Below are 12781 nucleotides of genomic sequence, written 5' to 3'. Positions count from 1 at the left end.
CTTGCCTCTTTACCATCTTCAAATGTTCATGCCATCATTCTTTGTTATTTAATCTCTCCTGCCTTCCAGTCTATCACACACTTTTGTTCTTTCCCTTCCCTGCCTCAAAACGTGCTTAAAACCTATTACATGTCTAATCTTCTAGCTCTGGCGAAAGCTCAACCTGGAAAGTTAACTCTGCTTCTCTCTCTCTCCACAAATACTGCCTGATCTGCCAGGTACTTCCAGCAGTGGTTGCCTTCAGATCCACAGTATCTTCAGTATTTTGCTTCTACCACGATAATGTTGCCCAACTACTTTCATTACATCAGGCTGCAGCTATTGGCAATAGCTAACAATTGCGTTGCAACCACTTGAGTTTTTTGTGACCTGTGAGCCAGTTGAGAATGAATGGACCAGCCTCCTGCTGCATTAAGAAAAGACCCTTTAATCCAGCGCTGTATTTCATTGCTGCGTCGCCATGTTTCTGGAAGTGATGCAACAGGTAAAGGGAAGGTCAATTATTGCAAAGTAAAAGGTGCTGGAAATACTCAGGTCTGGCAGCATTAATATTGGAGTCCAATATTGCTCTTATTTTTGTGTCAATCATTGTGAAACAGTTCTTTGCACAATGTTATTAGTCAAAATGTTTCATTGTGCCATCGTTGCAACTGACTCTGAATCTGCAGAATACAAACATGATCTGTTGTCAAATCAGCAGAGTTTATCAACCTAAGAATACAGCTACACGGTGTGTTTCGAAGGATATGAAACTTCTCCATTTTCTGCCCAAGTTAACGCACTCTTCCCATTTAGCAAAAAATCACTACTTTGTTCCTTTCTGCACGACTGCCATCCACCCCCTCAACGTTCACACTTATCGGAAGCAAGTGCCTGTGTCAACATCCTCTCTAAGAACAAGGTACGGAAGACAACTTCTCTCAATTCCCTCGTTCTCCTTTATTCTTTCATGAGATGTGGATGTCATTGCAAGGCCAGCATTTGTTGCCCATCCCTGATTGCCCTTGAACTGAGGGCAGTCAAAATTCAACCACAATGCCGCGGGTCTGGAATCACATGTCAGCCAGGCCAGGTTGGGATGGTAGATTTCCTCCCTTAAAAGGACACTAGTGAATCAGGTGGGGTTTTACAACAACGATGATAGTTGTCATGGTCACCATTGCTGAGACTAGTTTTATATTCCAGATTTTATTAATTGAATTTAAATGCCACCAGCTGCCATGGTGAGATTTGAAGTCATGTCTCCAGAGCATTATAGGTTACCCAGATCAGTGACATTACCATTACACCACCATCTGCCCCTTCCACTAGGGAGGAGCCTGCCACATCACAGTTGTGATTATAAACATGAAATACTCCACACTTTTAGTATCAGCACGTTATTTTAAAAAATTGTTGCTATCAAAACCAAGAAAAATTGCTACCGATGCATTGTTATGGCTCATTGAGTAAACGTTTGCTTCTGAGTCAAATGGTCATGGGTTTAAGGCCATGACTCCAAGGCCAACACTTCAGCACTGTACTAAGGAAGGGTTACATTATCAGAAGAACCACCTCTCTTACGAGACTTTAAACCCAATAAGGCACTACATGCCTATTGACTCAAGTAAATGTAAAAGATTAATGGCAATATTTGAAGAACAGCAGGGAGTTGGCTCACCAATCTGGGCAACATCCAACAGCACCATCCACACCTGTGTTCTACCACCTAGAAGGGCAGCAGATACATGAGAACAACACCACCTGCAAGTGCCCCCCCCTCCCCACCACAAGCCACATACTATCCTGACTCAGAACTAAATGGTGGTTCTTTCACTGTTGCTGGGTCAAAATCCTGAACTCTCTTCCTAACAGCACTGTGAGTGTACAAAGACCACATGGATGGCAATGGTTCAAGGCAGCGGCTCACCACCACCTTCTCAAGGATAATTATGCCCACATCATAAAAGAAAAACTGGTAGCACATTTCACTGCTTTGCGCGGAATGTTGCTGTGTTCAAATTGGCTGGCATGTTAGCCTACTTAACAATAGTGACTGCACTTCAAAAGTAATCCACCGGCTGTAAGGAGATCAAAGTGATGATGTGTTGTAGGCTTTGGAGCAGTTTTGGTCTTAAGTGATGAAGTATCACCATGTGCCTGCAGTAGGAAGGTAGAACTCTTGAATGAAAGCTGCTTAGGTAGGTTGAGCCCCAATTTCCACACAACCTACATAACGAACAGTCAAACATACAGGGAGATCAATGCCCACAAAGTGGACAGCCTTGGTTCAATAAGTAGCTCTCTCATCAGAGCCAGAAGCTTATGAGTTCAAGTCACCCCCAGACTTGAACTGACACATTTGTGCAATACTGAGGGTGTGCTGCACTTTCATAAGTGCAGTCTTTCAACTGAGACGTTAAACAGAGGGCCTCACAGGTGGATGTAAAAGATCTCATGGTGTTATTCAAAGAGGGGTAGGTTCTCCCCAGTGTTCTGGCTAATAGTTATCCTTCAACCATCACTAAAATCAGATCACCTGGTCATATTTCATTGCTGTTTGTGGGAGCTTGCTTGCACAAATTTATTGATGTATTTCCTACAACAGTGACTACACTTCAAAAGCACATAATTGGTTGTAAAGCATTTTGGGATGTCCCAAAGTGGTGAAAGGGGTTATATAAATGCAAGTCTCTCAAACTGGCATGATTTAAAAAAGTTATTTATTGTAATCAGAAGTTTTATTTCATTTATATATCTCGTATGAATCAGAATTATTTTTTTTTAGGTAAAAGTTGCAACTATTCTGCATCTGGAACAGCTGCAAAATGAACCTTTCTGTACTATTTTTGGTGCTGCTAGTTTGGGGGAGGAATGTTGGCAAGGACACAGGAACCCCCCCAGCTCTGCGCACAGTACCGTCAGATGCAATAATCTCTTCCTGATTCAGAGGAAGAGGCACACAGAACTCAGGTTTTATGTTTCATTTGACAGATGTAATTTTTAAACAATTCAGCTCTCCCTCAGTGCAGCATTAGAATATCAATCTAAATTATGAGCTGAAAGCTCTTGTGCAGTACGAATTCATAATCTTCTGACCCAGATGCAAGATTTTGTCAATTGACACAGAACATTATAAATTTCATCAAAAGCAACACTAGACGCATCAGTCTGATGTTTTTCTATAACTTGTTCTGGTGCATACTTAAATCAAAATTTACTGCAGTTGGGGGGTGAGAGGGGAAACAAAGAGAATTAAATGTAAATTTAGAACCAATATCTTCAGTTACCAGGAGGATTACTGCTTTAGCGTGACCGAATAACTAAAATTACATTTTTATTACAGGACTTTTACCAGTGTTTTGGGATCCTCTTCTGTCATTCTGTCCATTTATAATTAGGTTCCAGTAGTTTATGGTGTTTGAATAAGTAAATTCAGTTTTTATTGCCAGGGATTTAGTATTTTTATTGGTGCTTTGTGGTTCCTAATCGGCAGTTCTATCCCTTCCTGCAGAAAATGCAAATTAGCAGAGTTGATCATGTGAGGTGACTTAATGGATACAATAGAGGCCTTGGAAACACTCAGGCCAATGATAATATTTAGCCTAAAGCATTTTTCATCTTCCCATTTAATTTAATTGCTGGGTTAATGTTAAAGACACACGATCACAGGTAATGAAAGAACATTGTGGGGGTGGGGGGTCGAGGCGTGGTGCCAGTTCATCATTAAAGGGATACGCAAGAGTTCGGCATCAAAATTTGGCTATTTTACCTCAATAGGTCACAGGGCAGCTGCTGTGAGAAATGGAAAAATACTACACTGATAAGGGGTTCGCCAAGGGTGGGACTGAGGCAAAACAGAGGGAAAGGAGCTTTACTATATATAGAACAGTCATATACCTGATCTCAGAGTGCTTGACGATGAAACTGGTTAGCTGAATTGGCGAATGGCCCATTTCCGAATTTTAATATCGCTCACCAGAGTGTGCATTAAAGAGAGTTTAAAATAAAGCAAGGATATTGCAACAAAAGGAACGACTGCGCCATGAAGTTTCATACTTCTTTCAATACTCACTTTCAACATGCTACAAGCAGTTCTAGAGCTAAGAGGTTAGATGGCTAAGGATCTTGGAGGATACTCATGCATGCCCTTTGTTACTTCTAGACTCGGTTATTTCAATGGCCCTTGACCAGACTCCCACCTATTACCCCCACTTTAACAAAACTCTGCTCTCTGTATCGTAACTCATGCCAAGTCTCATCCCTCCTTCAATCTTGTGCTCACTGGCTGATACAGGCTCTTGGTCCAGCAATGCCTCAATTTTAAACTTCTCATCCTTATGTTCAAATCCTTCCAAGGCCCATGTTCCTCATTCCTTTTGGTCACCTGTCCCAACATCTCTTTACATGGCTTGGTTGCAAAGGTCTTATACACAAAATAACTGCACGTTATTGATGACCAAAGGGTCAGGGGTTGGTTTTCTGAGGGAGTGATAACAGTAGATTTGAAAAAGAGGGAGACGGCATCAAAAGAGAGGGAACCATTCACAATATTAGCATGGCACCTGAAAGGGAAATTGAGTGGTCAGCAATTTAAGGGGAAGGAGGGTTGAGAAAGCTAAAGGTTGGTCTCATGGGCAAGATGAGCTTGGAGATGCCTATATGGGGGGGGCAGGAGAGAAAGAGAAAGATGCAAGGCAAAGGCATGGGAGGGATGCAGCAAAGGGGGCTGAACAAATGGTCTCAATGTTTGAGACAAAGTTGTCCATGACTTCCTTGTAACAATTTTAATATTTCATGGTTTATGAAAAACATGGTGCAGAGGCACTGTTATATAACTACTAACAAACTGGCTCTCTTAGCGGCACTCTGGCCTCTGAGTTATTGCTGGCGCAAGAACACAACTGGGCAGACTCTGGTGCACTGGCAACTACTGCAGTGCTAATGAAGTACTGGGCTGTTGGAGATATATTTTATGGATGCAATGTTAAACCAAGGCAACCTCTGCCTGGTCAGGTAAAAGATCCCAGATATCTATTTGTGGAGCAACAGGGAATCATCCTGATGCGCGACCAATGTTCCTCGCTCAATGAACCAACATCAAGAAGAGTTCTGTCGAAGGGTCATGAGGACTCGAAACGTCAACTCTTTTCTTCTCCGCCGATGCTGCCAGACCTGCTGAGTTTTTCCAGGTAATTCTGTTTTTGTTTTGGATTTCCAGCATCCGCAGTTTTTTTGTTTTTATCAAGAAGAGATTATCTTGTTATCCATGTATTTTCTGACTATTGCATTTGTCTATGTTACAAAAGTTCAAAAAGTAATCCATTATTTGAGTAATGAGATGTTCTACTCCTGGGCGAGACAACTAAATGCTCCACATCAGATGAGGACCCTGTCAGCCTTGAATGGCACTCTCTCCAATTGAAGAGGATAGCAATGCTTGTCCTTCCAGTGCTATTTAGATGTGCCCATCCACTGAATAAATATTGAATCCGAAAGGAACTAATCATATATTTAGTTAGAAATATTAAGCAAGTAGAAACCAAGGAAATAATGCATCTTATAATGCATTTCACAGTGACAAAAATAACCTTGTTACATTTATGTTAACATTATGTTAACATTTTTTTTTTTTGCAAGTGGAGCCGATAACGAGGCAAGGGAATGAACTGAACTCATATTCAAGGGGGGAACAATCTACTATACACAGAGTTATAAACATGTTGCTGGGGCACTGGTTAGGGCTGTGTTGGTACTGTGGGAGGGTGAAAACAGATTGCAGAGATTCAAATAGAGCTGTGGAAAAGATGGGCATTGATCTGGAAGTGACAACCACGTCAAAGGACCTGTGAGACAAAAGGGAAGTTGGAGATGGGGTAGCAGTTAAGAAGGAAAGGGGTCAAGGGCAGGTTTTTTGGGGGGAATGGGGAAATTAACGGGATTTGAAAGGTTAGCGGTTGAGCAGTTGGAACCAGTAACAATGCCACTAACAGATCAGCAATTGGTGACTTCCTGCTTGAAACCGTGGTTGGGGATGACTGGGTTCCGACTAAGCTGTAATGGCTTTCTAGGCAAGCATTCTACTGATGCTGACTGTGCAGAGGCACACATGAAAGAGCAGGCACGTGGATGAGATATGAGAGTACGCCTGGTGCCTGTGAAGTCACACTTAGCAACAACCAGTTACTATAGCAGAAAAGGGGATTAAAATTTAGCGAGCAAAATATATTAAAACTGTTCACATGATCTCAAATCAAGGATTTATTCAGTATGACTATTAAGGCTATTTTACTGTTTACAATCCTCTGGCAAACAGACAGTGGGTTCTGGAGTTTTCTTTCAAAAAGATTGCAGAACTCTTGATACTGTTGGTTACCGCCATAAGATAGAGCTCACAGGATATTGGGTTATTTTAAGAAACGGAATTAGAGTAGAATTCACCGCCCACCATACAACCCGGTAATGTAGCCACTCTGTTTTAAAGAGGCAGGACTAACCACAGAACAGTCAACTTCAGCCTCACTGTAGCTGTGTTTCATGCTACCTCACTACTGGTCACGTCATATCCCATTACGTGCTCCTGTGTGCTAATGCTGATAAATCTAATAGTTGCATATCTACAAGCCTTTTTTTTTTAAAAATTGAGACTCTCAAGCACAGCACCAAGGTCCATTTTGCGAGGCACCTGCTAGATTGAAGAGGATCTATGGGAGCCAAGGTCCTGTTAAAGCAAGGTAAATCTAGGGAAGGTTAGCAAGGATGTTTGACAACCAGTAAACCAAAAACCGCTTGAAGGAGATCCTCCTCCTGAAAATGAGGTGAGCGTGAAGAAAATTGGCAATAGAGAAATAAAGTTCTGATGAACAGCAATACAAGGCTCAGGATTTAAAAGTCTGCACACTGTTGCAGTAAAGAGGTGGGGTGGGGGCTGAAAGAAGGTTAAGAGGCTACACAACTGAGGCCCTTAGAATGAAAATAGAGATAGTGCAAAGTGTCAACTCCAAGACAGCCTATATAGAAATCAAACTAGATTGCATATTAAAATAAAGATTCATGCATAGATATGAACACACAGCAATAATTCCCTAAACTGCTGTGTTATCACTCAGTTTGAGTAGGAAAATAACCCTCGTACACTAGGAAGAAAAATAGTTGCTCTCTTCACCTTTCCACTCAATCTGCAAACGCACTGCCTAGCATGGAATAGAGACACAGGTCCAAAATCTAATCCCCTCTCTGAAAAGGGCTCTGTACAAACAATGGTATAGCTGGGAATGGGAGGGAAAAAAGAGAAACTAAGGTGTCTACATCTTGATTACTACCCCTCGATAGCTGCTAGAAAATGCACTAATGTGGAGACTGGGTGAGAAGGATTGAGTTCAGTCACGATACAGTAGTATGGCCTCACATCATGATCTGTACAGGCTAATAAATTAAAAATTATGGTGCAAATGAGGTACTGGAGGGTAACCAGTACTTATGGAATGCACCCCAACATGTCTTAATATCTTCAGTGAAGGAGGGAAGATTTAAAAAAAAAGGAAATCTAACCCAGTGTTAAATTTTACAAAATTATCAAACATTTCTCTCCTCTAAAATCAAGCCCTGTGGGACAATCCCTTACTTGTATCGAACTTTCTCGTCCATATCATCAGATGGTTCCATGGTGATGCAGGTAACAAGGGCCTCCATGCTACTCGGCCGTGTCAGGAACTCCACCAGCTTGCGATTGTTGGCCTTGCATTCCTGTAGGACGTCCTCCTCGTCCATAAGCTCAAAGAGCGTGACATCCTCACGTTCCAGGAGCGTGTCAATGTGCGATGTCGTGTGAAGGTCAAACTTCCAAAACATGATGTGCTGTAGGACACCAAGGAAAGAGGCGATAAAATCGTGAACCTTGGCAAACTCTAAAAGCAGTTACACTGTGACCCCTCCTGTCCGGAATGCTTGGGATTGAGTCATTTCTGGGTTTTGGCATTTTCTAGTTGTTAGATGCACAACCACAAGTATGTGAACCAGAAAACACCGTGGATATAAATAATTACCTGAAACATAAAAGTGATAAAACACTATCAGGCAACAATAAAAATTATTTTACTTATCCAAATACTGTATCTTCCATGTTTCTGCTCTCAGAGTACTGTACTAAAATGATGTTAAGTTGCTTGGGTCTGTTCAAAACATTTCCAGACAACTGGTGTTTCCAAGCAATAATAGGCTGCAGAGGTTATGTTGTACAGCGATCAGGTATGAAACATGCAACAAATCACATATATCAAAATTGGACTGCACCCACAGTGGCGCATTTGAGGATTGTTCGATAGCACCTCCCAAACCGGCCATCTCATCATCCAGAAGGACAGCGGCTGTGAGTTCATGGGAATGCCACCACCTCCAAGTCAAAGTCCTAGAACTCGCTATCTAATGGCACTACAAGAGTACTCTCACCACATGGACTACAGCAGTTCAAGATGGCTCACCACCATGACTAGGGCTGGGCAAGAAATTCTGGCCTTGCCAGCAAAGGCCACACCCCAAGGACGAATAGAAAAACATAGGGAGGAAATAAAGGTTAAGACTGCAGCAGCTGTGTGGAGCAGAAAGAGTAGAGGGGCTAGGGACATAAAACTGAGGGGAATCCTGGAGAGAGAAAATAACTTGGAAAATGACAGTGTTCTTCTGATGGCTCAGTTGGCAAATTAAGCTCGTAACTGAGTCACACATATGTACCCTTAGGGTAAAAGGGGACAATCTGCCCTTGTTTCTGAATGTGTACATAAAGTGGACAAGGCAGGAACAGGCTTGGTTATTCAACCATACCCTTGGTCAAGCAACCCAAAGTCCAGACTCATAAATAAAAGAGTTAACTTGGGCAAGGTACCCGCACCACACCCTCCCAAAAAAATTGGCATCCATGGCAGCACTCACCAGTAAAAGTCAAACCCTTCAAGAGAAGAGCACTGAAGTAGTGCAGTAGAAAACAAAATGCAGGAAAAAAGAGCAAATAGCAGCAAAGAAGGCAGGAACTCTCATTGCATGAAGAGAGTGTTTCATCATTTGAAAAGTGAATGAACAAGCAACAATAGATGGGAAAGAGAGGAGCCAGGGTGAAGTCAAGTAGCCTTGTCAGGCAGACACCATCATCAGCAACAAACACAGGATGGCCATTTAACACAGACCAATAATAAACATATAACTAATACATATAAGTGTTTACTACTCAGCTTACAATTATTACGCATTGCACATTTTTCCTGTTTCTGCACCTGAAGCACTGGACTGCTTGTGTGTAAAGATAGATATACTTGGCAGAAAAGAATACAGGCCCTTATAGGGAGCCCACCCAACGTTCTATCCATTAATTTATAGGGACAGAAAAATCAAGCAGGCTGCCCTTGTGAACACACATTCCTCCTTGTCCGATTTCCCTGTACTCAAACAGTAAAATGTCCTCTTAAATGCTTGCTGCAAAATAATTAAACCCTTGTAATCATCTCTCAGTTACAACAGCACTAGTCAGGGGCAATGGCAAAGAAATACATTTAACCACTTCAGAAATTCTTGCAGAAACTCTTAATAAATTGTCAAAATGCAGACGTGACAAATTTCATTCATCATTGGAAGTGGTAGTTTTAAGAAACCTAACATGGCCAATCTCTTTCTACCAGTACATCCAGAGGACCAGGTTCAAACATGGAATAACCAGTCGCAGTGGAGCTCAATTTTCATTGTGCTCATTGCCAGGGGTCTTAGAGCAGGCCCAGCTACAAACTGAGTCACTATTGGATGCTCACTTCCATTTTTCTCCACACAGAACTGCCCAACCTCTCAATGTGGAAATACATTGCATAAGCAAAGAGGTTCATGGCTCCCATCGCAAAACTGCATGGAATTGGGTGATATCATTTCACACAGCAATGTGGTATTAGAATTGGCCTCGAAACCACTGAGTTAGAGAGAAATGGAGATCATAAGGCAAGGCTCCTGCTCCTGGTCACTCCCAAGTCAGAAGGTTGTGAAGGGTTTAAGTCTCACTCCTAGAGACTTTAGCACAAATCCAGGCTTACACTCTAGTGCAGTACTGAGGGAGTGCTGCACTGCTGTCTTTCAACGAGACGTTAAACCGAGGCCCTTTCTGCACTCTTGGGCGGATGCAAAAGAAATCCAATATGCCATTTTGGAGAAATGCAGGAAGTTTTCCCCAGTTTCCTAGCCAATATTTATTCCTTAACCAACAGCACAACAAATTACCTATACGGTTATGATCACACTGCTGTTTGTGAGAGCCTGCTGTGCACGAATTGGCTGCCACGTTTCTGACGACAGTGACTACACTGCAAAGACTACCACTGTAAAAAGCTTGGGAACACCCAGAGATTGTACATAAACATAAATCATTTTTTTCTTGCTGCAAAGTACACATCTGGCTATTGGGTAAAGCCCAAATTAAGTTCAGCTATAATTTCCTGCTGACCAACAATCAATAGACTGCCAGTATTCACTGCCCATCTCATGTAATAGGAATAGACAATCAAGCTAGGTAGTTAAATGCTACAGGGAGTGGCAGAAATGCACCCTGGCATGAGTCACTGCCTTCAGCAAAGAAATAACGCAAGGAAAAAAAATACAACTACATCACAGACTGACAGCACTGATAGAGTTAGGGGGATTAACAACTGCTGGGTCAAAGAAGGGGAAATAAGAAATCAAAAGCATGCACACACATATACGATGCAAACACTACTGGGCCTGGGTTTCAAGCAGCTTAATTCTCACTCTCCAGCCTCAACGATAAAGAAAGGCCAAGTAAGAGCTACCAGTAATTCGCAACAACTACGGTACAGTACTGCAGTATGAGCACCTGTAAGAGATTGGAGGTCGGCAAGGTAAGGGGAGCCAAGCTATAAGGGAGCAGACTGCGGGTGGCTCAAGATGAATTCTGGCATTTGCAACCAGTGCTATATAAAGGAAAAGCCATAACAGACAGCTCTGTAACTCATCTGAAAATAATGTTGGGTTTGAAATGAGTAGCTGTGCCACAGGGTGCATGAAGATTGCTTCAAGTCAGGAATGGATTTGGACGAGTTTAAAAAGATTGTGCTCTCCAGTTTCAAGGCAGATGTAGTAAATTGTATGGCCCACTGGAATAGGTCAGCGATTTGAAACTAAAAATTGCACTGCAGTGCATCCATTTTGAGACCTGTCACCTCTTTGAATTACATTTCACTTAATCACTAGATACAGGCGAGGCCCCAAAGGACTGAAGATCTGCGAATGTTGTACTATTATTTAAAAAGGGTGCAAGGGATAGTTCAGGAAATTATAGGCTGGTCAGTCTGACTTCAGTGGTGGGCAAATTATTGGAATCAATTCGGAGAGACAGGATAAACTGTCACTTAGGAAAGCAAGGATTGATCCGAGATGGTCAGCTTGGCTGTGTTATGGGGAGATTGCGTTTTACTAAATTAATATAACTTTTTGAGGAAGTAACGAGGAAGATTGATGAAGGTAGTGCAGTGGATATTGTCTACATGGACTTTAGTAAGGCATCTGACAAGGTCCCACATGGCAGACTGGGCAGGAAAGTGAGATCACATGGGGAAAAGGGAAAGGCGACAGGTTGGATCCAAAACTGGCTCAGCGACAGGAAACAAAGGGTAATGGTCGATAGATGTTTTTGCGATTGGAAAATAGTTTCCAGTGGTGTTCCACAGGGCTCAGTGTTGGGGCCCTTGCTGTTTGTTGTATGCATTAATGATCTGGACTTAAATGTAGGAGGCATGATTGGGAAATTTGCAGATGACATAACAATTGGCCATGTAACCGATAGTGAAAAGGATAGTTATCGACTCCAGAATGATATCAATGTTTTGGTTGAGTGGGCAGAGAAGTGGCAAATGGAGTCCAAAAGTGTGAGGTAATGCATTTGGGGAGGGCAAACAAAACAAGCAAATACTCAAACGGGAAGTTATGAGAGAGGTTGAGGAAGTAAGAGACCTTGGAGTGCATGTCTACAGGTCCTTGAAGATAGCAGGAAAGGTGGACAAGGTGGTCAAAACATACGGAATGGGGAGGTATTGAATGCAAAAGCAGGGATGTAATGATGAAACTGTATAAAATGCTGATTAGGGCACAGCTGGAATTGTGTACACAATTCTGGTCACGTTACAGGAAGGGCATAATTGCTCTGGAGGGTATAGAGGAAATTTACAAAAATGTTGTCTGGACTTAAAAACTGCAGCTATGAAGAGACTGATAGGCTGGAGTTGTTTTCCTTAGAACAGAAGAGGCTAAGGAGGCTAATTGAGATGTACAAAACTATGAGTGACCTAGATAGGGTAGACAGGAAAAAATTGTTTCCCCCAGCTGAGGGATCAACTACCAGGGGGCATAGATTTAGGATGATTGGGAGAAGGATTAGAGGGTACATGAGGAAAAACTTTTTCACTCAGAGGGTGGTGGGCATCTTGAATTCACAGCCTAAGTTGGTGGCTCAGGCTGAAACACAACTCGTTTAAAAGGTGCCAGGATCTGCACCTGAAGTGCTGTAGCCTGCAAGGCTATGGGCCAGTGCTGGAAACTGCGATTAAAATGAGCAGCTAGTTTTTTTTTCTCTTTTGGCTGGCACAGGCAAGATTGTCTGAATGGCCTCTTTCTGCAACGTAACTTTGCTATGGTTCTAATTTCTTGAACCAAAATAGGCTGGATTTTAATTCATGTTCATTTATTCAACAACTGATTCCTTCCCATTCCACGTTAACACATTTCAATTGTTAGTCTTCTGAAGGTGTCAACCGAGTGC

At 42.2% G+C, this 12781-nt stretch overlaps 1 protein-coding gene across 1 annotated transcript in view; it reads right to left on the bottom strand.

Moving 5' to 3' along the window:
- Positions 1-12781, bottom strand: part of LOC121271741 (serine/threonine-protein phosphatase 6 regulatory subunit 3-like) — a 99608-nt gene that overhangs the window by 72825 nt on the left and 14002 nt on the right. The window contains exon 2 of the mRNA XM_041177953.1: positions 7604-7836. Coding sequence (XP_041033887.1) covers positions 7604-7830 — 227 coding nt within the window. The 5' untranslated portion in view covers positions 7831-7836. The remainder of the gene's footprint in view (positions 1-7603; positions 7837-12781) is intronic.

This window comes from Carcharodon carcharias, chromosome 31 (assembly GCF_017639515.1).
Source record: "Carcharodon carcharias isolate sCarCar2 chromosome 31, sCarCar2.pri, whole genome shotgun sequence".
NCBI classification, from domain to species: domain Eukaryota; kingdom Metazoa; phylum Chordata; class Chondrichthyes; order Lamniformes; family Lamnidae; genus Carcharodon; species Carcharodon carcharias.
The sequence above is the reverse complement of the archived record's forward strand: the minus strand, read 5'-3'. Positions and strand labels throughout refer to the sequence as shown.